The sequence below is a fragment of the Heliangelus exortis genome, chromosome 30, assembly GCF_036169615.1.
Source record: "Heliangelus exortis chromosome 30, bHelExo1.hap1, whole genome shotgun sequence".
Classification (NCBI taxonomy): domain Eukaryota; kingdom Metazoa; phylum Chordata; class Aves; order Apodiformes; family Trochilidae; genus Heliangelus; species Heliangelus exortis.
The window spans coordinates 709,689-737,018 of record NC_092451.1 but is presented as its reverse complement, the minus strand read 5'-3'; the positions used below and the strand labels follow the sequence as shown (position 1 = coordinate 737,018).

General features: G+C 51.3%; 3 protein-coding genes across 4 annotated transcripts in view; 2 read left to right on the top strand and 1 right to left on the bottom strand.

Moving 5' to 3' along the window:
* The first annotated feature begins 652 nt into the window (after positions 1 to 652).
* Positions 653 to 1,862, top strand: TCIM (transcriptional and immune response regulator). Its single transcript, XM_071729028.1, has one exon. It carries the CDS (start codon positions 705 to 707, stop codon positions 1,023 to 1,025), a length of 321 nt encoding a protein of 106 aa, XP_071585129.1. The 5' UTR covers positions 653 to 704; the 3' UTR covers positions 1,026 to 1,862.
* A 3,969-nt stretch (positions 1,863 to 5,831) lies between these two features.
* Positions 5,832 to 7,889, top strand: LOC139788858 (MOB kinase activator 1B-like). 2 transcript variants are annotated; one of them, XM_071729153.1, is made up of 4 exons: positions 5,832 to 6,161; positions 6,256 to 6,304; positions 6,496 to 6,551; positions 7,084 to 7,889. In XM_071729153.1, exons 1-4 carry the CDS (start codon positions 6,111 to 6,113, stop codon positions 7,165 to 7,167), a joined length of 240 nt encoding a protein of 79 aa, XP_071585254.1. In that variant the 5' UTR covers positions 5,832 to 6,110; the 3' UTR covers positions 7,168 to 7,889. The 2 variants fall into 2 exon arrangements, with proteins under 2 accessions (XP_071585254.1, XP_071585253.1); XM_071729152.1 differs by lacking the exon at positions 6,496 to 6,551.
* A 3,848-nt stretch (positions 7,890 to 11,737) lies between these two features.
* ZMAT4 (zinc finger matrin-type 4) overlaps positions 11,738 to 27,330 on the bottom strand; it is an 84,890-nt gene continuing 69,297 nt past the window's right edge. The window contains exons 6-7 of the mRNA XM_071729149.1: positions 14,055 to 14,115; positions 11,738 to 11,818 (exon numbers count right to left, since the gene is read on the bottom strand). Coding sequence (XP_071585250.1) covers positions 11,804 to 11,818; positions 14,055 to 14,115 — 76 coding nt within the window. The 3' untranslated portion in view covers positions 11,738 to 11,803. The remainder of the gene's footprint in view (positions 11,819 to 14,054; positions 14,116 to 27,330) is intronic.

The window sequence follows — 27,330 nt, the reverse complement described above, 5'->3', positions numbered from 1 at the left end:
GAGGCAGGAGCGGGGGACACATTGCTCAGTGCTACAGCACCACATGCACGGTGGGGCAAAGGCTTCACCTGCTGCAACATTTGCCCTGTGTGCTGGGGAAGCCACATCATGGATCAGCTGCCTCTGGTAGCACCTTTGCCACTCGGAAAACAGAGCTTTGTGAGAGATAAGCGTGACCCATATCACCTGGGAAGCAGCAGAAAGCATCCCATGCCCAGACTGAGCAGGTTTTGCTGCATTGCTGTACTCGTGTCTGACTGAGACACAGACACAGACACAGACACATCCCCTCTGCGTGCACAGGCTCGCAGCTGGCACCTCTCACTAGCACTGCAATAGGGAGTTTTAGCTGTTCACTGCATGTTATCTATCCTGACAAACACCTTTCCTGCACACAACAAAAGGCCGAGAACAGACTGAGCTGTGCTGGCCCTCAAGGTCTGAAATCGCAGGAATGCTGCGGATCACAGCAAACGCACCCGCATCGCAGACTCAGAAAACTTTTCGCGTCGGCCGCACGGCAGAGGAAACTTGGCAAGGGAACTGTTAAACTGGCTGTGGCTGTTCCGTGGTGACATCAGCGTGATTTCATCACTGTAACTTGAGCCCTCCGGCTTTTTCTCCGGACTGCCTTTAAATACCAGCCCTGGGAGCCGGCAGAGCAGCGATCCCTCCGACGCAGCCCGAGAGCAAACCCCACATAGATGAAAGCGAAGGGACACCGCACAGCTCCAGCCATGTCCACGTCCCTGCGGGTGAGCCCCTCGGTCCACGGCTACCGCTTCGACACGGCCCTGCGCAAGAAAGCCGTGCCCAACATCTTCGAAAGCATCAACGAGGAGTCCCTGCAGAAACTCTTCAAAAACTCCGGGGACAAGAAGGCGGAGGAAAGAGCCAAGATAATCCTCGCCACCGACCAGGACCTGGAGGAGAAAACCAGAGCTCTGATGGCGCTAAAGCAGAGGAGAAAGGACAAGCTGCTCCAGTTCCTGACGTTTCGCAAATACTCCATTAAAGTTCACTGAGCTGCCGCGGGCGGCAGAAATGGAAGAGAACATTTTGGGACCGGACTGTCCGTGAGCTCCTGCCACACACGGCGGGGCAGGGGACCGGGCAGCCCATCCGCAGGGCTTCGGCCCCCTGGCTCATGCAGCTGACCACGGCACCGACCGCAGCGTGGGCCGGACGGCGGCACCGGCGCGGGTGCAGGATCGGTGTGGAGCCACACGGCATCGGCACAGCCACAGCATCCCTGCTGCCCACGGCCAGAGCCTCCCCGAGGGGGAGCAGCTCCTGAGCCATGGGGGGACCCTACGCCTGGGCACGACTGAGACCTCCAGATGGACTCAGTGTTTCCTGACCTCCCCTCCGTGCTTTGCCTTTGCAAACCTGTTGCCTGAAAGCCGAGCCTTGAGCCTCATCGCTGAGGGACAGGAGGGAGGTTCTAGAGACTGAGCAGCACCAGATCAGGGATCACTTTGCATTTGTTAAAATGCACCGGGTGCACCGAATGGGTGCAGGAAATTCAGCCTTCAGGGAATGCATCTGCTCTAGGGACACACTATGCAACTGTTGTACCTTCTCTTTCTCAAGCTGTACGTGTGCAGAGTAACTTGTTCGCACAGAAGCAATAATAATGACATATTTCCCTGAAATTACTGTGAAGCTCCTTAATATTTTGTTCACTTCCCATTAACTCTAAAAATCTAAATATCATAACTGCGGTTCTTACTTGTATAGCTTCCAATAACTCTTAGACGAGTACTTCATGGCAATATCCTGTGACAATGTTATTATTATAGTAACTATAATTTATTGCATATGGTGACCCAAACTTTAATAAATTATGAAGTAATTATAAATTCTCTTGTCTGCAATGTTCAGTTCTCCTGAAGAAGTGGGGTTACACCTCCTTGGTCATTTCCCATAGGTTCTGTTTTAAAGGCAGACTACCTGCACCTCTCCATAATTCCCCAGAGTGAATCCAGAGGCAGCCCCAGGCTTCCCTGCCAGCTCTGGGGTTTGACCCGTGGTTGCTGTGGCCTCTCTGGCATGCCCAGAAAGAACTCAGCAAATTAAACTGTAAATCAGACTCAGTTGTTAGTTTCCCTGATGCAATAAGGGAGAATTGCATCTTTTGCAGCAGTGTAAGGGAAAAATTGCTTCAGGATCTGACCCGTTTGGAGCTGCAGTGAGCAGACTGAGGGCTGGGACTCAGCTCCCCATCACCCAGAGAAACAGAAGTGAGCTATGAGCACTTTTGCAGAAGAACTGGACCCAGGTTTTCTGCAGATTATGCCATATTATTATGACTATGTTGAAAATACTTAAAAATAGCAAAGACCAGTTATTTTTAAGTGTGTCCCCTAATAACCTGCTGGCTTAGAAAAAAACATTCCCATGACTCTGCTTAGAGCAACAAAGATAAAACAAATCAGAAGAATAATAGACCGGCTATTTTTTATTTTGCCTACAGTAAGAACTCCAAATTGCCTATAAGTCAGGGAGACTAGAAATAATCTTTTAAATTACTTAATAGAACGGATAATTGTAATTATTTATAGCATAGTAAAGCACATCCAAGCATTCCCTGAGGCTGGAAGGGCCTCTGAACTGCCCTCACCCAGGTCTGTCTCAGCTTGGGATCTACTCCAGTTTTCCAGCATTCACCCTGTTCCACTGCACTGTCCCACGCAGCTGCTTCACCCACTCCTGACACATCCTCACAAACCCTCCATAGTTACACAAACTGCCTCAAACAGCTCTTCCCAAAAATGGCCAAACGCAGCCCAAGATTCTCTAGTCCCACCCCTCCCACTTCCCCTCCCACCCCCCTTCCACAGCTGCCCCAGGCATTTGGGATGCAATTCCTTTCCCCTCTCTCCAGGAGGTTTTCCAATCAGAGCCATTTCCCGTGTGACAAACCCTCAGACGAGAACCTGCCACCAAACCACCTGGGGTGCATGGGGTGACAGAGCCCGCAGCCTCCTGTGGAGGATGCTCAGAGACCCCGAAACTCTGAGTCCCCCGGGTACCACCCCAGCCCTGGGGCACCCTGCATCCTCTGCTGCTGGGGGTGGCTTCTTCAAAACCCACCAGGCTTTCCAACCCAATGCCTCCTGTGCCAGGGCCAGCCGTGGGTTTGTCACAGCCCCATCTTGTCTACTGACTTTCTTTCTTGGTAGAAAGTGAATCTGAAGGAAGCCACAGCCTGGAAGCACCAGAGGCGGCTGCTGGCACATCCCACCAGTGCCCAGACCTTGCTGCTCACAAACATTTGCATGCCATGATCGATAAGATCCTGTGACTGATGGACTTTGTAGTCCTTCTTGTCTCGTTACGTTTAAATCACCGGCCCAAGTGGCATCCCTGATAAATAAAGGCCGCTCACAAAAAGTGATGTGCTTACTGGATTGTTACTCTGGGAAGAGGCACTTTTCCTCAGTGGCAGCCTGAACGCCGGTTCGGCAGGTTTGTGCCTCACCAGCAGCAGCCCCAGAAATTGCAATTCATTGTTATGAAATGTTTGTCAATGACAGCGCGAGGCACAAACACCCGGGCACGGCAGAGCTGGGCTGGGGCCGCCCTCCCTGCAGCCGGGGGGGCTCAGAGCTCCCGGACCTGACCCTGGAGATCCGGCGCTGGCGGCACAGCCCAGAACAACCTGGCGGGTGCCGGTGCCAGCCCTGTGCTCTTCTGGGACCTGAGCAGGTCACCCACATTGTGCCGGCCCTTCCTGAGCCCCCCGGGCCACAGACGGGGCGTCTGTCGGCACACGGCGGCAGTCGGGATAGGGCTGGGCAGCGCTCCGGCCAGACGCAGGACCCATTGTCATCCTCCCCGTGCAACAAACAGAGGAAAAGGCTGTTCAAGGTATTTCCTCCCTCCAGGAGCCGGGCGTTTCCATTAATTCTTCTCCATGAGTCAAGCTGACTGTACTGGGTGTCCCTCTGTCCCGGCATCCTGAGGAACATGCGTCCCCACAGCTAATTTTATCTGGCTTTCCTATGCCCTGCCACAGACAGGGGAGGCGGGGGAGGCAGCTTTGCCCCCCACCTCCTGCACCATGCCCAGGACCCCCCTGGGCTCCCTGCTGCAGACAGAGGGGCAGAAGCTGTGGAAAGCTGGGATGGAAAACAGTTTTTGGCACAAGCTCTGGATTGACAGACTGGGGACGGTGGGGAGCAGCTCACAGGACACCAGAAAGACACAGAGCAAAGGGGGTGTCAGCTAGAGCAGGGGTCCCACGATCTGAACCCCCACCAACCAGCTATCCTCAGCTCACAAAAAAAACCTGGCAGCTGCCCTGGTGATGGGCGGATGGGGTCGGAACAAGTCACCAGAGCAGCTCAGCCTGTCTGCTGTGGGCAGGAGGAGGTGGGGATATTCCCCTGGACCTGGACACCCAGTACTGTGACCTTCCAATTCCTGGTGAAATCAGATCCACACAACACGAGCAGAGTCCAAAGCAGAGCTGGGCCAGACCTCGGGGCAGTGTTTGTGTGCAGAGGGACAGGGTGCTCCGGCCAACAGCAACACCTCCTGGGCAACCTTCCCTCCCTCACCACTGAGCAACGTGGCAAGTTAAAAATTGAGCACACCTGCAGCTCTGCTTCAGCTGGCAGCACAGAGTCCCCTGTGCAAGGGGCTGCTCAGCCCCACGGGCGCAGGAGGGGGAGGAAGCACTGGGGGTGAACCCAACACGAGGCATCTGCTGGCCTCGGGCAAGGAAAATATAGTGGTGGGCAAGGAGGTGACTCTGCTGGGCAAGCAGGCAGAGGGACCCATCCATATGAGGGGGAGGTACCCAGGCCCTGGGCAGAAGCACCTACAAAAAGGGCACAGATGAAGTGTGTTTCATCTGTGGCTCCAAAAGGAAAATCTCTGCTATAAAGCATGTTAAATGTGAGTGAAAAGCTACAGAGAAGTGAGGTTTATGGATGGGGTAGGATGGTTTTCATGGGAAAGAGTTGGTCTGGAATGTCAGAACACAAATGCCCCACATGCAGCAAAATGATACTGCAGTGACACTTTGATGTTTGTGTGCACCTTCTTGTTCTTCTTATGTTTGTCACCCATATAAAATAGAATATTAAAGAAAAAATGTGTAATCAGAGGGAATCCTTCTTTTTCTTAGTACTAAATAGCATCTTGCTCTGGTTTTGTTGCCGAACTTCAAGGCTTTTGCTTGAAGGAGCTTAAAAGCTGGGCACGTTTAGAAACTGAGAACACCCCAAAACCAAACCACGGTGAATTTTGATTCAGCCCTTCCACAGGCTGAGCACTTGTGTCCTCACTCACTCTTTGCTCTCAGAGTTCTTTCTCCTCTCACCTCCAAAGAGGTCCGGTTGGTCCCTGCAGGGAGAGGTTCGGGTCCACCCGAGAGAGGACAGGGAGGACAAAGGAGTCGGGGGGGAGGGGGGGGGAAGGAAACGGGGAGGGAAAGGAGTCGGGGGTGTGGAAAGAAGTCGGGGGGGGAAAGGGGTCCGGGGGGTGGGTAGAAAGGAGTCGGGGGGCAAACGAGTCGGGGGGTATCTTAAAGGAGTCGGGGGAGGTCGGAAAGGAGTCGGGGAGGGAAAAGGGGTCCGAGGGTTGGGAAAGGAGTTGGGGGGTGTGGGAAGGGACTCTGGGGGTCTCTGTCTGCGATCAGAGCCCCGCACCCTGAGCACTTGTGTCCTCACTCACTCTTCGCCTCCAAAGAGGTCCGGTTGGTCCCTACAGAGGGGGTTCGGGTCCAACTCCCCTCAAACTGGTGCCGGGGGGGAGGAGCGTTGTCCGTGCTGGCCCCGCCCCCTCGCTGTGATTGGCTGCCCCGTGAGTTACCTGCGCGCGCAGGGCTAGCGGACGATCGCGGGCACTCGCCCACCGCTCCTTGGGTGGCGCCCCCATGGGTGCTCTGCTCTCCCGCCCCGGTTTGTTGGGGCTGGGGGGTTACAGAGCGCTCTGTCCTTTGTCTTGGACGATTCCCCCTCCCAACATTTTTTTTGGGGGGTGAGGGGGCGGGCTCCGTCTCCCCGTGTGTCCCCTCTGTGCGTTTCCCTCTCCCTGGATGCTGCTGCTACAGATTTCACCGATTTCACTGATTTAATTGATTGGTTTCACTGATTCTGATGCTGATGCTGCTGACGCGGAGCGGTGGGGCGGCCCTTTCCGAGATCACGGTAAGAATCCTTCCCCCCCCCCCCGTCTCTCCCCGGTGCCCCCCAAGATTTCTCACTGTTTTTTTTGTCTCCTTCCCCCCCTCCCCCCCCGCAGGTGTTCCTGGCGGGAGCCCCCGTGTCCTGCAGAGTCGTGGATATTTCAGGTAGGGAAAAATCTCCCGATTTCTACCTGCCTCCCACTGAAAAAAACCTCCAAAAAAACCCTCCCCAAAATGCCCGCGTGCTTTGCCTGTCCCCAAATCCCCCCCTCCCACGGGGCTGAGGGGCGTGTGGGGCGCGGAGTTTTGCTCTCGGTTTTGCTCAGGTGTTTCTTTCCTCTTTGTTTTTTTTTCAGTTCCGAGAGAAGACAGCGGTGCAGTAACTCCCGATGGTCAGGCAGGGAGGGGTGAGGTGTGGTTTGTATCGTGTTCTCTGTGTGTTCGTGTTCTGTGTCCCGCGTGGGTTCCGCACTTTGCTCTTCTGCCCGCGGCTGCTCTGCACCCCCCGGCGTTTCCCCCCAGGTTCCTCTGCCGGCAGCCGAGCTCTGGAGAGGGGGCAGCGCCGGGGGGCTGCAGGCCGAGGGGGAATCCCCTCCCCCCGACTCCTTTCCCCTCTCCCTTCTCCCCACCCCCTGACTCCTTTTCCCTTTCCCTTCTCTGCCCCCCCCCCCGACTCTTTTTTGTCCCCCCACCTGCTCCACCCCACTCCTTCCTCCCTTCTCCCTTGTTTTCCCCATCCCTCCTGCCTCTTCCCCTCCCTCCCTGGTGTCCCAGGCAGTGATTGGCACTGAGAAACAGGGGGGTGGGAGATGGTGGCTCCCAAACTCCTGGGGACTGGTTCTGGGGAAGTCACCCACCTGGTGTGAGGGGAGAGGGAGATGAGGAGGAACCAGGAGAAGTGAAAATACAATTTGTTCCTCAACAACAGCTTTTTCTCCTCCCAGGTCCGAAAACCACTGGGCAGATGGCACCAACATCAAGAAAGCCCAACAGGTTCTGGGCTCCCAAGTCCTTGGATTCCTTGGTGACCTGGGTGCAGGACCAGCTGGATGACCAAACCCTCTTCCTTTCCCAGCTGGATAAGCACTGACACATAACAGAGGGGGACCCAAAGGTTACCTCAAGTCTCCCTTTGGTCCTTGTCACCCAACTGAAGGCTTTGTTTTGCTGCCTTTCAGGTGTCTCTTTCCCAAGGATTTCATGCTGGGGGCTAAGACCATGATGCTGTAAGGCTGCTGTAAGGGTTAATATAAAATGCCTGCTAGTTAATTGTCTATGGGTCACATTGACCTGTTAGAAGCTAACACAGAATGCTTAAGAACTTGCTTAGGTAGTCACCACCTTATAAGGGAAATCTCTGTGCTAAGCTGATAACTATAGCAACCTTGAGCTGAGAAACAGAAAACATTGGCAGCCTGGCTGAAGTCTGAAGAAAGGCACATGCCCAGAGAAGAAAAGGTGAAAAGTTTACCCAGAGAAAGCCCTTTGCTTCATTTTTAAGTCATCCCCATGACCACCACCACGAGACACCATGCATGGGCAGGAGGGAGGAGATGATGAAAATGACCTCTGGGGACTGAGTTTAATGCAAAGCAGGAGTAGGTGATGCATCTGTATAGGTGTGCTGTGAAATCAATCTGTAAGACTTCAGTGTATGTAACAAGAGCCTCATTGCAAGATTGGTGGGCACAGATTTTGGAGGAATTCTCCCCTCGTGTGCCCAGCATTGAATAAAGATTCCCCTCTCTATAACAGTCCAGGTTGTAGAGTTGTTTTCCCCAAGTCACAGTTGTTGTGTGTCTAAACCCACATCGACCCCCAACACTCAGACTGTCATGGACCTGCTGAGGGGAACCCATCCACCCCCCCTTGGGGCACTTGATCATCTTTCTGCAGGTGAGAAGGTGCTGACTGTTCTGTACTTCTTGAAACTCTACACTTACTCTCTGCTTCCTCTCTCTTCTCCCCATTCTCCCATCCCATTCCCCTTGCTTTCCCCTTTCTTTCCCATTCTCCCCTTTCCCCTTCCCATTTTCCCTATTCTCCCATCCCATTCCCCTCCCTTTCCCATCCCCCTCCCTGTTTCCTCCCTCTTCCCCACCTTCTCTCTTCCCCTCTTCTTTAACTCTTCCTTTCTGATCCTTCTCTCTTTATTCTTTTCCACTCTATTCTATTCCCCTCTGCAGCTTCTTTCTCTTCTCCCATTTCTTCTCTTCCACTCTTCTCTTTTTTCCTCTCTGATTCTTCTCCCATTTTCCCCTCTGATTCCTGTCTTTTCCCTGTTTCCTGCTTTTTCTCTTCTCCTTTCAGTCCCACCCTGCTTCCTAATCCTATTGCTTCCTCTTTTAATCTATTCAGTGAGCACACAGAAAATGCAAAGTTTTTATTAAAATCTTTTTATTCTCCACTGCCACAAATAAATTTCTTCCTCACTCCTTTTCCCTTTCCAGAGCACAAGATTTTCTCAGAACCCAGCAGTGCCCTTGCCTCTGCAGCCCATTCTCCAGCTGGAACAAGAAACATCTCAGTGGCATCAGCCCTAGGAGCAGACCCTGACTGAGGAACTTGCTGGTAACTTCAGCAACTGCACCTGCTTGGAAGAGACTCAACTGAAAAAAAAATTAAAGAACAGCAAATTAGCTTTATCCTCACCCAAACCAGGACACCTGAGAACATAAGCCCCAGTCTAAACACCCTCCAGACCCAAACCTCCACCAGACCCACCCATACACCCTGAGAATGTAAGCAGCCCCTAAAGAGCCATTGAAGGGAAGACCCCCAAAATAGGCACCAAGTTCCCCCCCAAAAGCCACAGAATACAACAATACAAAAGAGCCACTGAGCAGAAACCCCCCCAAACAGGTACCATACCCAAAATCCCCCCAAAAAGTCTGAGAATAAGCATCCCCTAAACAGCCACCAAGCACAAGCCCCCCCCCCAAAGCCACACAACTCATCCAGAACTGAGCACAAGACCCCCCCAAAAAAATAAAAAATCACCAAAAGCAACAAAACCAAACACTAACCCAACAGAAACATAAAAAAACTAAAGCCCCCTTCAGAGTGTCCCCAGTAACACAGACAATTCCACACCCCCACCCCAAAAGAACAGAACAAACCCCATGAGAACCCCTGCCCTCCATAAGCCACCAAGAAAAAACAATCCATCCTTTGCCATGCTCCCAAAAACCCAAGAAGCCACTCTCAACTACACTCATAAACACTGACATCCCAAATATCTCCAATCCAGGAAAAACAACAAGTGCCTCATAAGCAAAATTAAGTAAAAGCTGAAAGCAACAAAACCAAACAAGATCAACATGAACACTGAAAACCACAAACCTCTTCCAAGGGCCCAGAGCAATACAAAACACCCCAAAAACCTCCAATAGGAAAAAAAAAAACAAAACCAAACACCTCTGATTCCAAGGCACCAAAGTACAGAAGTTTTTTACTGGTGATAAGTGAATAATACAGACAAATAACAAAAATATAGAACAAAATACCTAAAGCAGACAGATAGAAAACAATACAGGGAATGCACCAAGTCATCACTACAGAAGAGGAAGGACAGTGATGAAGAGAGATCCATCCCCACTTGCAGAAATTCCCATCACCATTCCCAGGGGCTTTCCCTGCCACTCTCTGATCAGAATCCACCTCAGCAGCAAGAAACTTATTCTGGCTTTGCAACATCACCCTTTGACCCTGCAAACCACAGCTCTCCTGTTCCACCCAGGAACACTCCACACAACAACCACCTCTTCCCTCTGGAGTTGTTTCCTGTAGTCACTCAATAAAATCCATCCTCCTTTGCCTACATCTGGGGAACCCCCCAGATCCGCAGTCTCAGGGGAGCCCTGATCACAGGAAGGATTTGGAGAGCCCTTCCCTCAAGTGGGAAAATCCTACAGGGTGCTTCCACCCATAGGGGAGGCACCCAAAGTCCCTGCCAGGGGCTCCAGCCCAGATGGTACACAAGGAGATTCAGTTGTGCAGGACCTGTAAGACAAAAAGTCTACATCATCCAGTGTACAAAGGAATCTCACTCAAGAGTCCAGAACTTTTGGGAGACTCCTTTGGAATCTAAAATGACCCCTGATCACACAAGCACACCATCCAAGAGAAGAGGGATTCCCCTGATCTCTGTCTGAATCTCTCAGCTATATCATCTATTTCATGCTGGATAAAATCCTCTATGTCATCCTTTCTCACAAGTTACACATACTGGTAGGGTCTTGCTCCATCTTTCACCTCAACACAAGTTTTACCTCTATGAATTCCTCTCTGGACCTGGCCTGACCAGAATCCATAGAGACCCAGAAGTCACCATCCCATTTCTCAGGATCCCACTGCACACCTCCCTTCCCCATCACTGCATGCACTTCATGATTCCCTTCCCCTCTCCTTTGTATTTATAGGTTGCTACTCACACTGCAGCTTTCTCTGCCACTCTGAGAAGTTTCTTGCTGCTAAGCTGGATGCTCATTCTGGCTTTGCAACATCACCCTTTGATCCTGCAAACCACAGCTCTCCTGTTCCACCCAGGAACACTCCACACAACAACCACCTCTTCCCTTTGGAGTTGTTTCCTGTAGTCACTCAATAAAATCCATCCTCCTTTGCCTACATCTGGGGAACCCCCCAGATCCGCAGTCCCTGGGGAGCCCTGATCACAGGAAGGATTTGGAGAGCCCTTCCCTCAAGTGGGAAAATCCTACAGGGTGCATCCACCCATAGGGGAGGCACCCAAAGTCCCTGCCAGGGGCTCCAGCCCTACAGACCAGACACCCTGCAAGTCACCAGGACTTGGCACATCACACTCTGCAGAAACATCTGGGGCATCTCCTGACCACCCATGACCAGGACCAGGCTGGCAGGGATTCCTTAACATCCTCTCTTTTGGAGCATCAACTTCATCATTATGGAAAAAGGGTGGTTTGAATGATTAATATAAGGATGTCAATTATTTTGTGACATAGAAGGAAACAACTCCATTACTGTTGCTACCTCCATACAAGGCAACTCTGTCCTGGGCCCCTTGTCCAACCCTTAGCACTACAATTGGTCCTTTGACCTCCAGGTGAATCATGCCTTGAAAAGCCAATTCTAGGGGCAGTTTGGGCCCAGGAGCTACAGACAGAGACATTTGCTTTTGTTCCTCAGGCATCCTTACAAATTACATTTCCTTCACTTCCTGTCCATCTAATTAATGCCACAAGGGATTAATCAGGAAATAAGCACCAGGCTATTGACAGCACAAAGGAGAAAGAAAAGAAAAAAGAAAAGGAAGAAGAAAAGAAAGAAAAGGACTCACTTGGTCCAAGGATCACCTGGTAGCCATGGAAATGGGTCCAGGTCCCATCCTCTCCCTGTTTGGCACTCTTTCCATGTGGCACCAGCTGGGCTACCCAAGGCCAATCTTCAAATGCACTTGGGCTCCCCACAGACCCAGCAGTTGCCCAGATGGAATAAATCTGCTACAATTTCTCCTGGGGACAAAAAGATATTTTCCCAGGTTGCAATAGGTTGAAGATGAGGTAATAATTAATAAATCACAAGTTTCATCACCTGTGGATCTGCTGTTTCTCCATGACAATCTGGTCAGGAGGTGATGGCTGTGATACCCCTTCCCAAACAGGCTGTGATGGCACACAAGGAGATTCAATCCTGCAGGACCTGTCAGACAAAGTCTACACCATCCAGTTACTCTTCTGTCACATTTTATTGCAGGAATGGATTCCCCTTGTCCTCGCCCAGGCTTCATAATCAGCATCCACAATCAGCACCTCATCCCACTTATCCTTGCTGCAACAAAACATCATTAATGGGAATATTACACTTCCTTCTATTGCCTCGAGCAGCTTTCTACCCCAAAAGCCTAAAGGAACCTTTTTCCTTCCTTGTTTCTGCCAAAGGCTCCAGTTACTCTGGAGTCATTTACTGACACATTGAGCTCCATTTCTTGCAGAGGCCATACATTTAAAACCTTTTGAACTCCTTCTTTCACTAACTCAAAAGCAGTTTGCTGTTCATTTCCCCATTCAAATTATTATTTCTTTTTTCCACTTTGTGGGGACCAGTTTAAACTCCACATGGGGCCACCAGTCCTTCCATACCCACTGCCCTGGAGCTTGGCCATGAACTCATTGGGGCTGGTTGGAATTTTGACTCACTGCCCTCCCTTCCTGCAAAGGGTCCAGCTCAGCAAACGGAGCCCAGTCCTCCTTCCCCCCCAGACCCTAGAATCCACTCGTGGGGGGCCCTCCACGAGCAGATAGAGGGTCCCATCAATGTTTGGGAGGTGGTGCCATAGGCTGAGTTGTCCCTGCCTTCAGGGTTTGGGATTACCACTACAAGAGTGGCCTTAGCACTACAATAAGCCCTCTCCCAAAGCACCAAACACAAGCTCCCCCCTCCCCAAGCACCAAGAGAAAACCCCCCAAAAAACACAACCCCTTCTGAGCACCAAAACCCAAAAGAACCCCCCTAAAGCAACAAAAAGCCACAAACCTCCTCCAGAAGCATCACCAAGAAGCCCCCAGGCCAGTCCTCCAGGAGACTGCCCCAGAGTAGGGCTGGAGGGTTCTTATACCCTTGGCCCTGCCCCTCCCCCCCAGCTTTCCCACAGCCCCCTGGGAAAGACCCCTCCTCCCCTTGATGGACCCCACCTGGGCTGCATCAGCATCACCTGCAGCCCATCAGAGACCACCAGACCCCTGTCCCTGCCCCTACTCCTGTCCCTGTCCCTGCCCCCAGCTGCAGTTTTACCCCTGGGGCTCCATAACCACTCGGGACACAGAGAAGGCAGAAAATGTTCACCAAAGCACATCAGAAATTCCAGCACTGAGTTGGGGACAAGGATCAGAGAGTAACAGTGTGGATTATTGCAGGCTAAGGCTGAGGAACCCGGCACCATGGGCGGCCAAAATCAGGAAGGTGTTGAAGGTATCAAACTTTTGATGCAGTGTCATCCTTCCCTGGGCAGGCATTTTCCATCCCCAGTGTCCCTGCAGCCTTTCTGGTTTTCTGCACCATAACCCTAATTTTATAGAATTTTCTTTTTTTCTTTTTTTTTTTTTTTTTTTTTTTTTTGGGTTGAGGCTTAATTCCCCAGCTCATAGTGTGACAAAAATCAGAAAGGTGCAAATCTGATGCAGTGTTATCCTTGGCATGCCTTTTCCAACCCCAGAATCCCTGGCAGTGTGGGCTTTATACATTTCTAAGCCCTAACCTTTATTGTATGGAATTTTGGGGACTGAGGCATATGTACCCAGCTCCGTGGAGTGGGAGAGCTGGCACGGAGATGTCCGTGGGCTCCTTTGCACGCCGGGAAGTTTTTGTGGAGTGTCTGGGGAGTGAACCAGGGAATGTCACCCCCTCTGGAGCCCGGGGAGCAGCATCGCACGGCAGCTCCGGGAACGCAGCGACCGCCGCGACTCAGCGCCGTGTCCCCGTGGAAAAAACCCACTTACCCGTGGGGAAACCCACTTCTTCCCAGTGACAGAGAAGGGCCCCGGCTCGGGGGGTCCCCGACTCACACTAAAGCCACTGGTTTGGAAAACACCCGGGTGGGAAGAGGGCAGCACAGCACAGGGGGCTCTGCAGCATCACCCAGCCCTGCCCCATCCTGCCTCCCTCACCATCCCGCAGGTCGGATTTTTTTGACACCCCTGCGGTGTCAGACAATGGATTTCCGTTGTCTTTGCAAAGCAAAGGTGCTTCTGTACCTCAAGGAAGTAGGAAAGAACTGGCATGTAAACATCTAACAAGACCCTGACACAGCACAAGGTACCTGCCCCACCTTCTGCTGTTTGTGCTTCAAAATTGCACACTCAAAAGGAAAGAGAAAATTGTCCTGCTCTGTTTCCCAGATTGGATGCACTCTCCAACTTGGTTTCTGTTTAAAATTCACCTGCCATCCTGAGTGGTAAAAAAGTTCTAATCCAGACATGTTATTTTTCCTCTTTCTGTCTCTGTAAAGTAGGAGACACAATTTATCATTTCAGAAACGCACTAAGTGAGCCAGCAGACCCTTTGCTCTGCCAGATTTTTTGGAGGCTCTGATTTACACCCCATCACCCTCTCCTGAGTTGCTTTTTCTGAGCCTGTTTGCAGGATGACTGCCAGAGAGTTGAAGGACAAAACTCCAGTTCAAAGGCATATCAAAGTTTTGACCTGAGAGAAATCCATGGAACAAATCCAGGCACTTTGAAGGGTTTTGTATAAAAGTAAAAACCTTGAATACATTCTGCAGATAGCACTGCCAAACATATGCTGTTTTTATCCTGATTCAAACAATAAGACTCTTCTAAATACTGAGTGGTTTAGCTGACACAGAAAGGGCGTAAAAATGCCTCGTGGAGGTGGAGAGACATTTATCAAAGTCAACGACCAGGTTTTCCCTGGCTAGCTGGCCAAAAAAAAAAAAAAAAAAAAAAACCCAAAAAACTTTTTTAAAAAAGCAGTGAATAAAACATTATCTGCCTTTTGAAATTCATCATCAGCAAGTCAGGCAGAAGGAAGAGTGACAATGTGACACATGCAACCTTGCACCTGCCCCTGCAAGTTCCTTCCAGACAGCCACACAGATCCATCTCCACCTGCTGCCCCTTCCCTGCTCCACCATCAGCACAGCCACACATTTTCACACCCTCTTTCTCTCTGCCTGCACGAACTGGTGCACATCTATTTCCTGTCCATTAAATATAAAACTTTTTGCATCTTCCCCCCCTTAATTTTCCGCATAGCATTTTGTATCAACCAGACAAAATTACATGCCCTGAAAAACTCTCTCTGGCTTGTGGGAGGGAAGGGCAAGTTGCCCACCACCCATCTGCACCTTGGAGAGGTGTCCCAGGGGGGCTGAGTTGTTTCAGTCTCTGCAGCTGAGACCCCTGGGTTAGAGCCATCAGTCCCCCCCGCACATCCCCTCACTCCCAGGAGTGCTGCTGTGATGAACCTTTACACGCTTGATTGCACGGCCTTGCAGTTTGCCATAAGCAAATAAATTAGGTCTAATTTAATATTTGATTGTAAGATTTACTGTTCTGCTCTTTACAGCTTCTCAGGTGGGTGCCCAGTAATTGAGCTAAACGAAGAGCCCCATTAATTCCAGCAGTGAGGAGCAGCTCCAGGTGCACAGGTCTGGGAAACCTTCCACAACCTCTGCCTCATCCCTCAAGCCCCTCTGCCCTGCCTCAACAGGGCAATTATTGCTCTTTGCCTGTAATTAGTGCACGGAGCCACAGGCACAGGACAGAGCAGAGTCTGGGTCACCTTGCAGAAACCCTGGTGGCTTGGCACAAACCCCAGGGGTGATCTGAGGTTGGCTGCCACACGCTGCAGTTCTGCTTTGCTGTTACTTTTTTTGAGACCCTTCCATTTTGAGTGATGTAAACCACATCAACACCTTATAAAAAAATAAAGCCAAGTACTTGAACTTGAAGCAGTGTCCTCATATATTTTACTACCTTCCAGGCACGGAACCCTGCTGCACGCTCGTGGTGGCTGCTTTACAGGCTGGGTTTAACCTCCCTTCCACTTTCAGCTACACAGAGCAGGTTTTGCTTACTACAGATTTAACAATTTCATCCTTTTGTGCACTATTTTAGGTCAAGTCCTCCCCTCGGTTCTCTAATCTGATCTCTGTTGCAACACTTTCCTCTGCAGCCCGTTGTGTAATCGGCTGTTTGGGTCCTTCCTCAGACAGGGTTCAATCACAGGGCTCCAAACCCACCACTCAAAGTCCCATCCTGGGGGAATTCTATTTGTAGCATGATCTCCTCCCACGCAGCTTCAGATAAAAGTCCAAAGATACCAGGGTCAAGGGAAAGCTAATAAAACACTTCCCATTTTGTACCAGTTTTTTCAGGATTTGGCTGGCTGAGCTCACCCAGTCCCAAGTGCTGCTGCTGCCTCTTGTTGCTTTGTGCCAACTCTTCATGAAATCTTGCTCTGGAGGACAGGGGTGAGGACAAGCCGGAGGCCCCAGGCCCTCCAGACATCTCTCACCCTCCCACTGCCCTCGTGTGACCCCCCAGAATCAGGCAGGGGCTCCACTGCTGGGCACGACCCAGCCCAGCTCTTCAGGGACATTTTTCAGAAATGTCACATTCAAACCCACCAAGCAATCTGCTCTGTTCCTGACTGAGCTTTGATTAAGCAAATCAAAGTTATCTTTAGCTGAGGAAAACATTACTGAACATGTACTGGCCTGGACTTACCCTTCCCCACCCCTCACACAGGCAAAGTCCCTTTTACCTGAGCAGGAACTCAGGTTAAACATCAGCTGAGAGCTGCAGAGCAGCACCTGGCTGGTGATTGCACAGTTTGATACCATTTACAGCATTTATCCCTTACACCATCCAACTAAAGCAGGAGCACTGCACATGAACACCTCCTGGGCCATCCCTGCGGGTTCCTCTGCTGCTGGGAGGGCATCCCCAGCCACCCCCATCACAGAGAAACCCACAGACAACCCCAGCTCCCAGACCCCCACCACCCCCACTGGTTTTCCCCTTTCCATTCCAACAACCAGCCAGACCAGGTGGTGACTACAACCCCTCCACAAGAGATATTTGAAACTGAAAATCCTTTTTACATACAAACAGTGCCTTAAGTCAGAGCGTCCCAACAGCAAACTTGGATCGTGGCAAAGTCCTAGGAACAGCTTCTCCTAAATCCCCACGGCTTCCCAGCCCCTTCACCCCTCAGAGGAAACAGCTCTCTTCTGCTACATCACTTTATGGGGGTTTGACTTTCCTGTGTTACTCAGAAACGGATTTAGTGGGATGAATCTTGGTTTGAAAAGTAATTAACATTTTCCCCTGGATTCATCCTGTGACGCAGAGGTTGGGAGGGGGGGGATGAGCAGGGCTGGGCGATGATTTTGGGAAGCGTCAGGCAGCGTGAGGGCACATCCCGAGCACTGCAGGGGGTGTTGGAGGATTCCTCCTCCTGTGAAGCAGTTTTATCTAAACAAAACCAGGTGTTTGGACAAGCTGGAAAACAGCCTTTTCCCAGCTCAGGGCGGTGCCGCCCTCCTGTGGCTGGAGAAATGCTCGGGTTGGAATCAAAACAGCTTCAAAATCTGATGTATCATAACCCAGTAACTAAAACCTGAGGCTACACCATGCCTCGGTCTGGCACTGCACGATGCTCCTGCTCAGCAGGAATGTGAGCAGGGGGCTGAGAAGCCAAAGGGGTTTTATCCTCTGTGTTCTGTTAGCTCAGCAGTGATTCTGCTGAAGAGGCAGGGACGGGAGGGACAGGCTGATGGGACCCGCTCCGGGGGCTGCTCTGCTGCTCTGTTGTCACCCTGGAATTTATGCTCAGCTAGAAAAACCTTAATTTACAAACTCCTGTGAACAGCATTCCTCCAGGCTGCAGCTACATCACCCCCCTCCTGACAGTTGGGACACTGCCTGAATTCTCTGTGCTAAAGGGACGGGAAGCATCCCAGGGACAAACACCAAAGCTCCACAGCCGGGTGCAGCCAAGGCACCAGCCCCAGCCTGTGTTTGAAAAGCTCGGTCACGTCCTCAGGAGGAAAGCTCAGAGAGCTCTGTACTCAGTGCTGGAACAACAGTTTGCCTTCTGAGGGAAGTGGAAGCAGTTACTGTCAGCCCAATGAACCTGCTGCTGCAGAGCTCTTCTTCACCCTGAGCAATCGATCCACCCTTCATCCCAGGCTGGAACTCCAACTCCATTAAAAGTGCATTGCTGGTAGCACTGGGCCAGAGAACACCCCAGCAATGCAGGACTGGCCTGGCCACACTAATCCCACTGAGGGCTGCTGCCTCTGTAAAGTTCATCCACACCAAAAGGTTGCCAGGACAGGGGAATTTGGGATAAATGCTTCACCCCGAACTGGTGACTCACCGACCTCCACACCACATCCTGGGTTTCCCACTTGTGCTATGGCAACTGCAAGTGCAACACATTTTTGTAGGGTGTTTCATACCATGACTCTTTGCAACACAAATTGCTGCCACAGAAAAAGGGTCACAGCCCCAGCAAGGGGCAGGAACCTGCAGCTCCGGGCTCTGGAAGAGCACAGGTAAACACTTGGCAAAGAAGCAGGGGAGATGCAGGTCCAAACGCTGCCTTGGTGCCAGGCAGCAGGTGACCGTGCTCAGGGCTTCTCCAGGAGCACTGTGGAGGAAGAGGACATCAAAGCACAGAGCATTCTCTACAGCAGAAGTCACCTCACTGGTGTCTCTGTGCTTGCCCTGGTGTATTGTGTGCCCCACAGCTATTCCAGCACACTGGTGCCCAGCAACCCCTGAGCTGTCACCCCAGGCACAGGCACTCAGCATGCACATGGCTCCATCGGTGTCCCCAGGCTGAGGGCTCCCTGGCTCTCTGCAAGTGCCAAAAATCATCTCACCCAGAACCTGCATCTTTGATGGGTAATACAAATTGCAAGGGACTTGTGTTGCATCAACAAAACCCCACGCAGATTCAGAACTGCAAGTACCTTTGATTCACTTAAAGGCACCTGTCAAAGCTTTCCTTAATTGTGATAAATTCCATTCTTTCATCTGAAGGTGACACTTCACGGCAAATAAGCCCAAGAAATTGAGTGGAACAAGGAAGAGCTTCCTCTTTGGTAAGTGATTTCCCATAATGAACAAAACTCAGCATGAAAACTGTAGGCTGCATGTCTGGTGCTCAGTTTTTTTAGGTCTTTGTTGATCCCAGGCAGGCAGGCAGATGGGATTCATCACAAGAAGCTAATCAGGGACTCCGAGACCTAGTTGCGTTTGCAGGGAGAAAATCTCACTTTGGGGAGTCATTAGGACTCTCATAAGACAACGTAAGTCTCACCAGACACTGTCCAGGAATTTCCAGACCATTTCCCAGGCAGAGCATCCTGCTCCAGCCCGGCAGCACCGGCCAAGAGGGGAGTGAGGAAGCAGTGGGTGTGTGTTGCCATCCCCTGGGCAGGTTCAGTGCCTGCACACAGCTTGTGTTTCCCTGAGGATTCCATCCTGTGGATGCTTCAACCACCACTGAGAACCAAATTCACTAAACAATTCACCAAAAATGCCCATTTGCTCCAAATCTCAGACAATGAGATTCTCCCTCCCAGTGCTGCTGTGGTGGGATGTGCTCTGGGATGCACACCAGGAGCTGCTTTCCCGGGGGGGTCAGTGGAGCTGCCCACACCAGGCTCCAGCCCTGCTGGGCACCAGTGGCTGTCACAGGCTGCCATCCCAGCACCTGGCAGCCTGGAGCAAAACATTTTTTTTAAGCCCTGGTAGGTGGAATTGCAAACAGGGAAGTGCTGAGCCAGCTGGGAACAAGCTGTTTCCCTGCTCCCAGGCCTCCCTCCCAGCATTAATTTAATTCCACCTCAAGCTGCCAAAAAAAGGAGCTCCTTAATCAGCAAAGGCAGGAGGAAGGGCAGCTCCTGTACCCCCACCCTTCCTGCCCCTGGCCATGTTCCTACCAACCACACAAAGCCCCACTACCCACATTGCTGCTGCTGCATTTCTTGATCTTCCCTTTTCCCCCAGAAAGAGCACCAAACGTCCCATGAGAGATGAGAATTTCCCTGGTTTGTGCCCTTCCAGGAAACTCATTCTTTGTGGTCTACCAAACCCCCTGCATTTCCAGAGAGAGGAAAACAAGCTGCCCCAATTATGCTTTGCCATTTGTCTGATGTTTTCATTATCCCTGATGCAGTACCCATCAAATACTGTCTTGTACCAAAAGCCATTTCTGTCAAATTAAGTTAAAAGGAAGTAGTGGCAAACTAAAAGCTCCACGTCTAATCCTGCCACCTGGAAAATCAGCAGAGAAATATAATTTTGTAGTCTTTCAAATTAAATCAGATTCTGGGCTCTCTGCTGATGAGTTAATCCAGTGCTGGGTGCAATAGCTCCACTCAGCCATGACCAGGTTTAGGCATCTGCAATCCATGGCAAAGTGGTTCCAGTTCAGAGACGTTGCTTTCCATTATATTCTCACCCTCCTGCTTTCAGAACTTGCCTCTGTTCCCCATTAGGAAGCCATCAGCAGGAGATGGCATTTAATTGCAGAGCCATGGGCTGGCAAGGATGCCTGTGGGCATTTTGGGTGGTCCTGCATCCCTTCCCCCCCACCCCAGAGGATCCTGCACTGCTGGGCTCCCACCCCCCCACCAGGGCTGGAGAGCAGCAGAAACAAAGCAGCTGAAGATGTGCAGTGAGACCCTGCTGCCCTCCCCCTGCAGAAACACCCCTGGTCCTGTGGGGTGTGCTGAGCCCCCTCTGCAGCCAGCACCCAAGGGTCCTCTTCTTGCAGCACTGGAGTCACCTCCCCAGCAGCTGCTGCCCCAGCGTGTCCCTTGTGGCAGGTAACTTCTGCAGTTTAATTAGGTAAATATGCACTGGAACAAATCATGGGCCAAATTTATCCCCCCTTTAAGCTCACTTTCTCTGTAGAGCAATTTTTATAGAAAAGCAGAAATGAGATTTCTTCAAGTAAAAAACCAAAACCCAAACAACAAAGGTGAACATGGATGGGGTGGTTCACTCTGAGAAGCTTTTCTGGTGTCAGTAGAAATTATCTTAGCACAATATGGTGTTTGGGTTTGCTTTCTGGTTTGTTTCCCTAATTTACAATGTGTTTTAATACCTACACAAAATATCTCTCTGGCTGCCACTGCCAACAGGACCCAGAGTGGGAATTTACCATCAGACAATGCGTTCTCTTACATCATTGACCCAAAACCTCCCCTTCGTGTTGACAAGTCACCAAACCACTTTAGCCAGGTCCAAAGGCTGGACCAGCACCTCCTGGGGTGGTGACAGAGGACTTGTCCCTCTGCTCACACCTGCAGGATGATGCTGTCACCTGGTGTCACCTACCTGCTCCCCAGAAATGCCACATATCAGTGTCCCTGCCCCTCCTGGGTACCTGTCTGCCCTGCTGGGAGGAGGAGGAGGAGGAGGAGGAGGAGGAGTAGAGGAGGAGGAGGAGGAGTAGAGGAGGAGGAGGAGGAGGAGGAGGAGGAGGAGGAGGAGGAGGAGGAGGAGGAGGAGGAGGAGGAGGAGGAGGAGGAGGAGGAAGAAGAGGAGGAGGAGGAGGAGGAGGAGGAGGAGGAGGAGGAGGGGGAGGAGGGAGGAGGGGGAGGAGGAGGAGGAGGAAGAAGAGGAGGAGGAGGAGGAGGAGGAGGGGGAGGAGGGAGGAGGGGGAGGGAGGAGGAGGAGGAGGAGGAGGAGGAGGAGGAGGAGGAGGAGGAGGAGGAGGAGGAGGAGGAGGAGGAGGAGGAGGAGGAAGAGGAGGAGGAGGAGGAGGAGGAGGAGGAGGAGGAGGAGGAGGAGGGGAGGAGGGAGGAGGGAGGAGGGGGAGGAGGAGGAGGAGGAAGAAGAGGAGGAGGAGGAGGAGGAGGAGGAGGGGGAGGAGGGAGGAGGGGGAGGAGGAGGAGGAGGAGGAGGAGGAGGAGGAGGAGGAGGAGGAGGAGGAGGAGGAGGAGGAGGAAGAGGAAGAGGAAGAGGAAGAGGAAGAGGAAGAGGAAGAGGAAGAGGAAGAGGAAGAGGAAGAGGAAGAGGAAGAGGAAGAGGAAGAGGAAGAGGAAGAGGAAGAGGAAGAGGAAGAGGAAGAGGAAGAGGAAGAGGAAGAGGAGGGTCTTCTCCCCCCAGGAAGCATCACCCTAGGACAGTGCCCACAGCTTGTGTCCAAAGACATTCTGCTGCTGAGGACAGTGACATTCATCAGGCCCAGCTGCACACGTCAGTGAGGACACACAAATACCACTCAAGTGGACACACGCTGCTATTCATGAGCATTATCAACCCATCATAATAACAGATCTAAAGCAAAGGCTGGAGAGAAAGGAGGCAATAATTCCTGCCAGACATCACAGCTGTAGCTGCACAATGGGAACGGAGCTGCTGGGGGAGCAGCCTGACTGAAATGAATCATGACAGGAGGGGAAGGAGAGGCTGGGAGCTGCTCCCTTGACCTCAGCCCAGATTTTTTTTCACGTGGAGGGAAAACAGTTTGCACTGCTGCTCCTCCTGCAGACAGGATGGATGCTCAAGAAGATGAAGAATTCATCATTCCTCTCTGGGCAGGTGGTGACAGATTATCTGTGGAGCTGCAGAATTTCCCCAGACCTGATCCGAAATCAATCTCCTGGAAATGTTTCCCTAGCCATAGAGAGGGCTATCTGGAAACTGCCGGGTCCTCTGGTGTACAGCTTTACCTGCAACCATCTGGGCTGCAGCATTTTAATTTGTTTCCTTTAAAAAGCTTCAAGGGTGTCACAAGAGGCAGTTCCAAAGGAGACGGCAGAATCTGATCTCTTTCTGTGGCTGTGTTTGTAATTACTGGAAAGAGTGAGGGAGGGAATCCAGATGCAAAGACTCAGAGAGGTTACAAGAAGTCATTTCAAGCCCCCTGCGTGGGCCACACACCCCAGAACCGTGTGGATGGAGTCAAGGAGCTTGGGGGTGAGGGCTCCGAATGGGGAACACCCTTACCAGCTCCTTCTCCTCCATCCCCTTCCAGCAGAGCTCCGTGTGCCCCAGGACACGAGCAGCCCCTGGAGAGCAGCAGCATCTCACTGACAGTCCCATCACTTATTTAATTACTCTCCTTGCTCGGGGCTGCACCACCAGCAGTATCAGGCAGCAACAGATGATGTTCAACAAGCCTGGCTGCCCTGGGCACCAGCTCCTGGAATCAACCCACGGGAGACAGAGCAGATTAGCACTGCACGGCACGGGGGGTGCTGTGCAAACCCAGCTCCCACGTCCCCAGGGGTGACAGGCAGGGGAAGGGCTTCTTTCTGGTGGCTCCCCCACTGCCTTTGCCTTTGGCTGCACAAACAAACCCTGCCCCCCCCTTCTGGGGGGAGACCCCAGGTTGGGAAGAGGCTCCCAGCAGTGAGTGCTAAATGATTGTGCTCCTCCCGTGAGATGAGCTGTGAAAGGGAGCTCTGGTTCCTCATGAATAATTAAGAACCTTTCATAAAAATTTTACCAGCAGCTGGATGCTGAGCAGGTGGGCAAGGGGTGCTTGTTGGCAGCAGAGCAGAACATGGCACCAACACCAATAAAATGGCACAGATCACCAGCACAGCCTCTGTGCTGAGCCCTCTGTCAAGCACCTCTGCTCTTCTGCAGAAGCCAAACCACTTGGGTGGATCTCAGGGAAAATTTGTGAAACTGGACCGAATGATTGCCTCTTCTAGAAAGTTCTGATTGGTTGTTCTTCATTTATTTTTACATAGTCAATCTCTGCTCTCTCTGTGAGAGCAGCTCTAAACCAGGGCTAGCAAAGCCCAGAGGAGTCACCACAGGATTTTCACCCGAGCTGGAGCATTCCAAGCCACGACAGCCAATTTATCCTTGGCTGCAGGGAACAGCCTGGCAGTCGGGCACAGCAGCCATTTAGCAGATGACCACATTTTATCCTGGCCCTTATTTCATTCTGCTGCAATTAGCTGAGAAAAAAAGGGCCTCATCACACCGTCATTTCAGCATTATACATCCCAGAGTGTTTATGGAGACAGAGCAGACCCCTCTGGATCCTGAATAAAAATGTTATTAGTGGCTGCGAGCACACATCAGAGTTTTCACAACTACAGCACGAGATAACAGCCACTCATCCCCCTGCTGGGTTTTAGCCATCTCTGGGGATGGATTTTGACAAATCTGAGACAATCCTGAAAACCTGGGTGTGCCAGGAGGGTGAGGAGAGGCAAAAGGGTTTGTACAAGGGCTCAAACCGTCCAGGCAGTACGAGAGGCACTAGGTGTGCCCAAACCCTGGGTTGAGCCCCCACCCCACAGGACAGGTAAGGGGAAACAGACATTCCCCACCCACAGGGAGCCCTGTCCTGAGCTCTGTCCTGCTCCCAAACAGCAAACACCCCCCAGGGTCACTCCATCCCTGGTTGCAGGAGCTGAGCCCCAGCAAGCTGGGAGCAACACAGGCAGTGGGTGCCCTCCCACCCACCCACCCACCCAGGGCAGCCCCCACCCCACCCACACTTTTCCCGAAGCAGGGATGAGCCCCTTGCCATCACTCACACACTTAATGGATTTTGGTCCTTCCCCTTTGCTCCACCTCAAAATAAAAGCATAAATCTGATGTCCACGTTCCAGTTTTCTGCACTAATATCTTCCCCATAAATATCTTCTAAACAGTCCCAACCTAGGACATAGCTAATAAAAGCACTCTTTATGGTTATTAGACAAGTGAAATGTCCCTGGACTGAACAATTACCTTCAAATATATGTCCAGAACTGGCTGGGAGTGGGAATCAGTTTCTTCCTCCCCAGGTACAAATCCATAATGAGGATTTATTTCAGAGGCTGTGGGAATGAGGTAATCCCTCTCCTTCTCGAGGTGAGATAAGGAGCAAAAAAATTCTACAAATGAATACTGAAGCATCTGGAAAAGCAAATTACTTGCAGGAGGTCAATAGCACAGAAAAACTTTAAAGGGAGAAAGGACTGGCTTGTGTCACACTGCTCTGTGAGGGGTGGGAGGTGACAACCAGGGCTTGGTCTGGCAGGAGAAAAACCCCATGAGGTGCAGGACCAGGCACAGCACCTGCCCTGCTCCCATCTCCCCAGTGCTGGCTGGAGACTTCCTGGAAAAACAACCCAACGCCTTGCATTTTGTGGGAAAGCTTTCTTCTGTCTCTTTGGTTTCAGTAAAATTGTTACTCTAATAATGCTACTTCGGTAAAACAAATAAAATTGCCATAAAATGAAGCAGATAAGGAGAAATTCTATCATCTGGGAAACAAACCTGGCACCAGTCCCTGCTCTCCAGTAAAGCCAGTGGTTTTATTGAACTGCCTTATGCAAATGAAATCATCTGAGAAGCAGAGTAGATTAGGATGGAGGTGAGTGTTTATGGGATGCAATTTAGGAAAACCACCTTGGCACTCTCCTGGGTTTTGCTGCTCTCTCTGCCTGGTTTCCTCTGAAGCCCCTGGCCATTCAGCTGGAGGCACAAGAGGAATTTGTTGATGCCAGAGAAAATGAAGTCCTGCACAGCAGTCAATAGGAAATCATGGATATCAATTACACAGCTGGAACTGCTGACTTGATCGGATTTTATAACCCTTTACTCGAGGAGTCTTCTTAATAAATCCACCGAGAGAGGTGTCATATCTTTTATAGCAATATGTTCTATTTTCTATGAGGAAGCAATTGGCAGTTTCACAAAACGCTCCTTGGAGTCTTCCGTAACCTTATGAAGGGATCAAAATTGATGGGAGATGGACAGGAGCTGCTTGCTCTCTAACACAGGGACCAGTTTGCCACAGCATTCAGAAATTGCCACTGGAAACCAGACAGATTCCTTCCCTTCTGGTTCAGTCCTCTTTACTGCACAGGGGGAAGCTCCCCACGAGTGATTTAATAAGAGCCTCACAGGAAGGTGCTAAAAAAGATCAGGTCACCTAAAAGCACATTGAGGAGTATCCAAGATTTGGTTGCAGTCTGAAACCAGCATCATCCAGGGAGGGTGGGAGCAGCTCCTGGCCTGGCTGTGCCTGAGCAGGAGAACCCTGGACACATCCACCCAAACCAGTTGGAAAATATATATCAGGCAGGGAAACTGAGCTCACCTTTGCCTATTGCTTGCAGTCTTTTATCTGCATTTTTATTTAATCCAGCCACCACCTCAAGCTCTGCAAGCAGAAACGCAGCCTTTCTATATGGCATCTTCCCTATGGTAAATCTAATTAAACAGCCATTAAAATGTGTGGCGGCTCAATTATATCAAGGTGACCTGGAGCCCCTGCTAAATGTTAATAACAGCATTCCCCACTCACTGGCATTCAACAGGGATCAGGCAGCACTGTTCCTATTGAGGTAGCCTTCCCATTAATGTGGTTATTAAAGAGCTTTCTCTACTACAGGTTCCCAAATAAATGCGTATCTAATTTTCTGGCTAACAAAGAAACATCTTCTTTATAAGAAGGCAATTTATCCCACGAAGGTTAATGACAGCAAGATGCTAATGATGGGCTGGTAACTGAGGGCAGTGTCCCTCCATTATTGCAGTTTTTATCCTGCACCCCAAGAAGGATCCTTGTGCTAAAGAAAATCTTCACCACGTAGGACATCAGAGTCAGATCTGCAACTCAAACATTGCTTCCTTTGCTTATTACCTTATGCTTCACTTTACAAGTTCACTGCTTTAACTGCAGCTGCAGTTAAAAATAGGAACATCCCACCAAGCTGCAAAAGAGCTGAACAGGTGGAAAATGTCTCACTTCTCCCTTGCAGGGATGAGTTGGACACTTGGGCTACATGAATGCACAAGCCTCTCCCCATCAATAATTATCAGTGACAACATTAATTTACCATCATTTCCAACCATTCAGTGCATCAGACTGGAATAGAGAGAGGCCACAGGGCTCAGAGAGATCATTTCTGTCTCCAGAACTGCCCCCCCTCCACCCCCAGGAGCTTGCAGGTTCATCCCACACCTGGGTACAGCTCACACCTGTACCCACAGAAAGGGGGTCTCAAGCCCTGCGTGGGGGGGTCCCCGGACCCAGCTGGGGTTCGGTGGTGTTCACAACCACTCTGCCGGAGCAGGAGGAACACAAACCCTGCAAGACAGACCCCGACCCGACCTCTCCCACCCACAGCTCCATCCATCATCCCGGGACAGGGACGCGGAGGCAGCCCCAGGTCCGGTGGCTCTGCGGGTGGCACAGGCAATTGCAGAGAGAGCGGAGATCGTTTTGCATAATTACGCAAACAACCATCCGTGCTAACCATCGCAGAGCCAAACAAATCAGGTAAATCAATGCTGAAGGAGGAACGCAGCACTAATGGAGGGGGTTGGATTCCCGTGCCGGCAGCCCCGGAGCAGGGATGCAGCTTCCAGCCAGGTCCCCCAAGGCTGCTGCTGGGGCAGGGATCCCACCTTGGGAGTGGGCAAATACCGAACTGTGCTCAGCACAGGAGACCTTGGATGTGCGTGAACAAATAACTGAGCACCAAGTTAATAATTCAAGGAGAAGCATCACCCGGTCCCTTGGAGCAGCTCTGTGATGGCCCTTCCCGTGCTGGTGTCCCAGGGGCTCACATCCAGTGTCAGCCCGGGTAGAGTCGAGGCTCCTGGCTGATCAGAGCCATTTGCCAACCTACTTTCTTTCCACAGGAGCACTGTGTGCCTGTTGCATTGCAGCCTTATCTGGGCAAATCTTAAAACCAGTGTTTA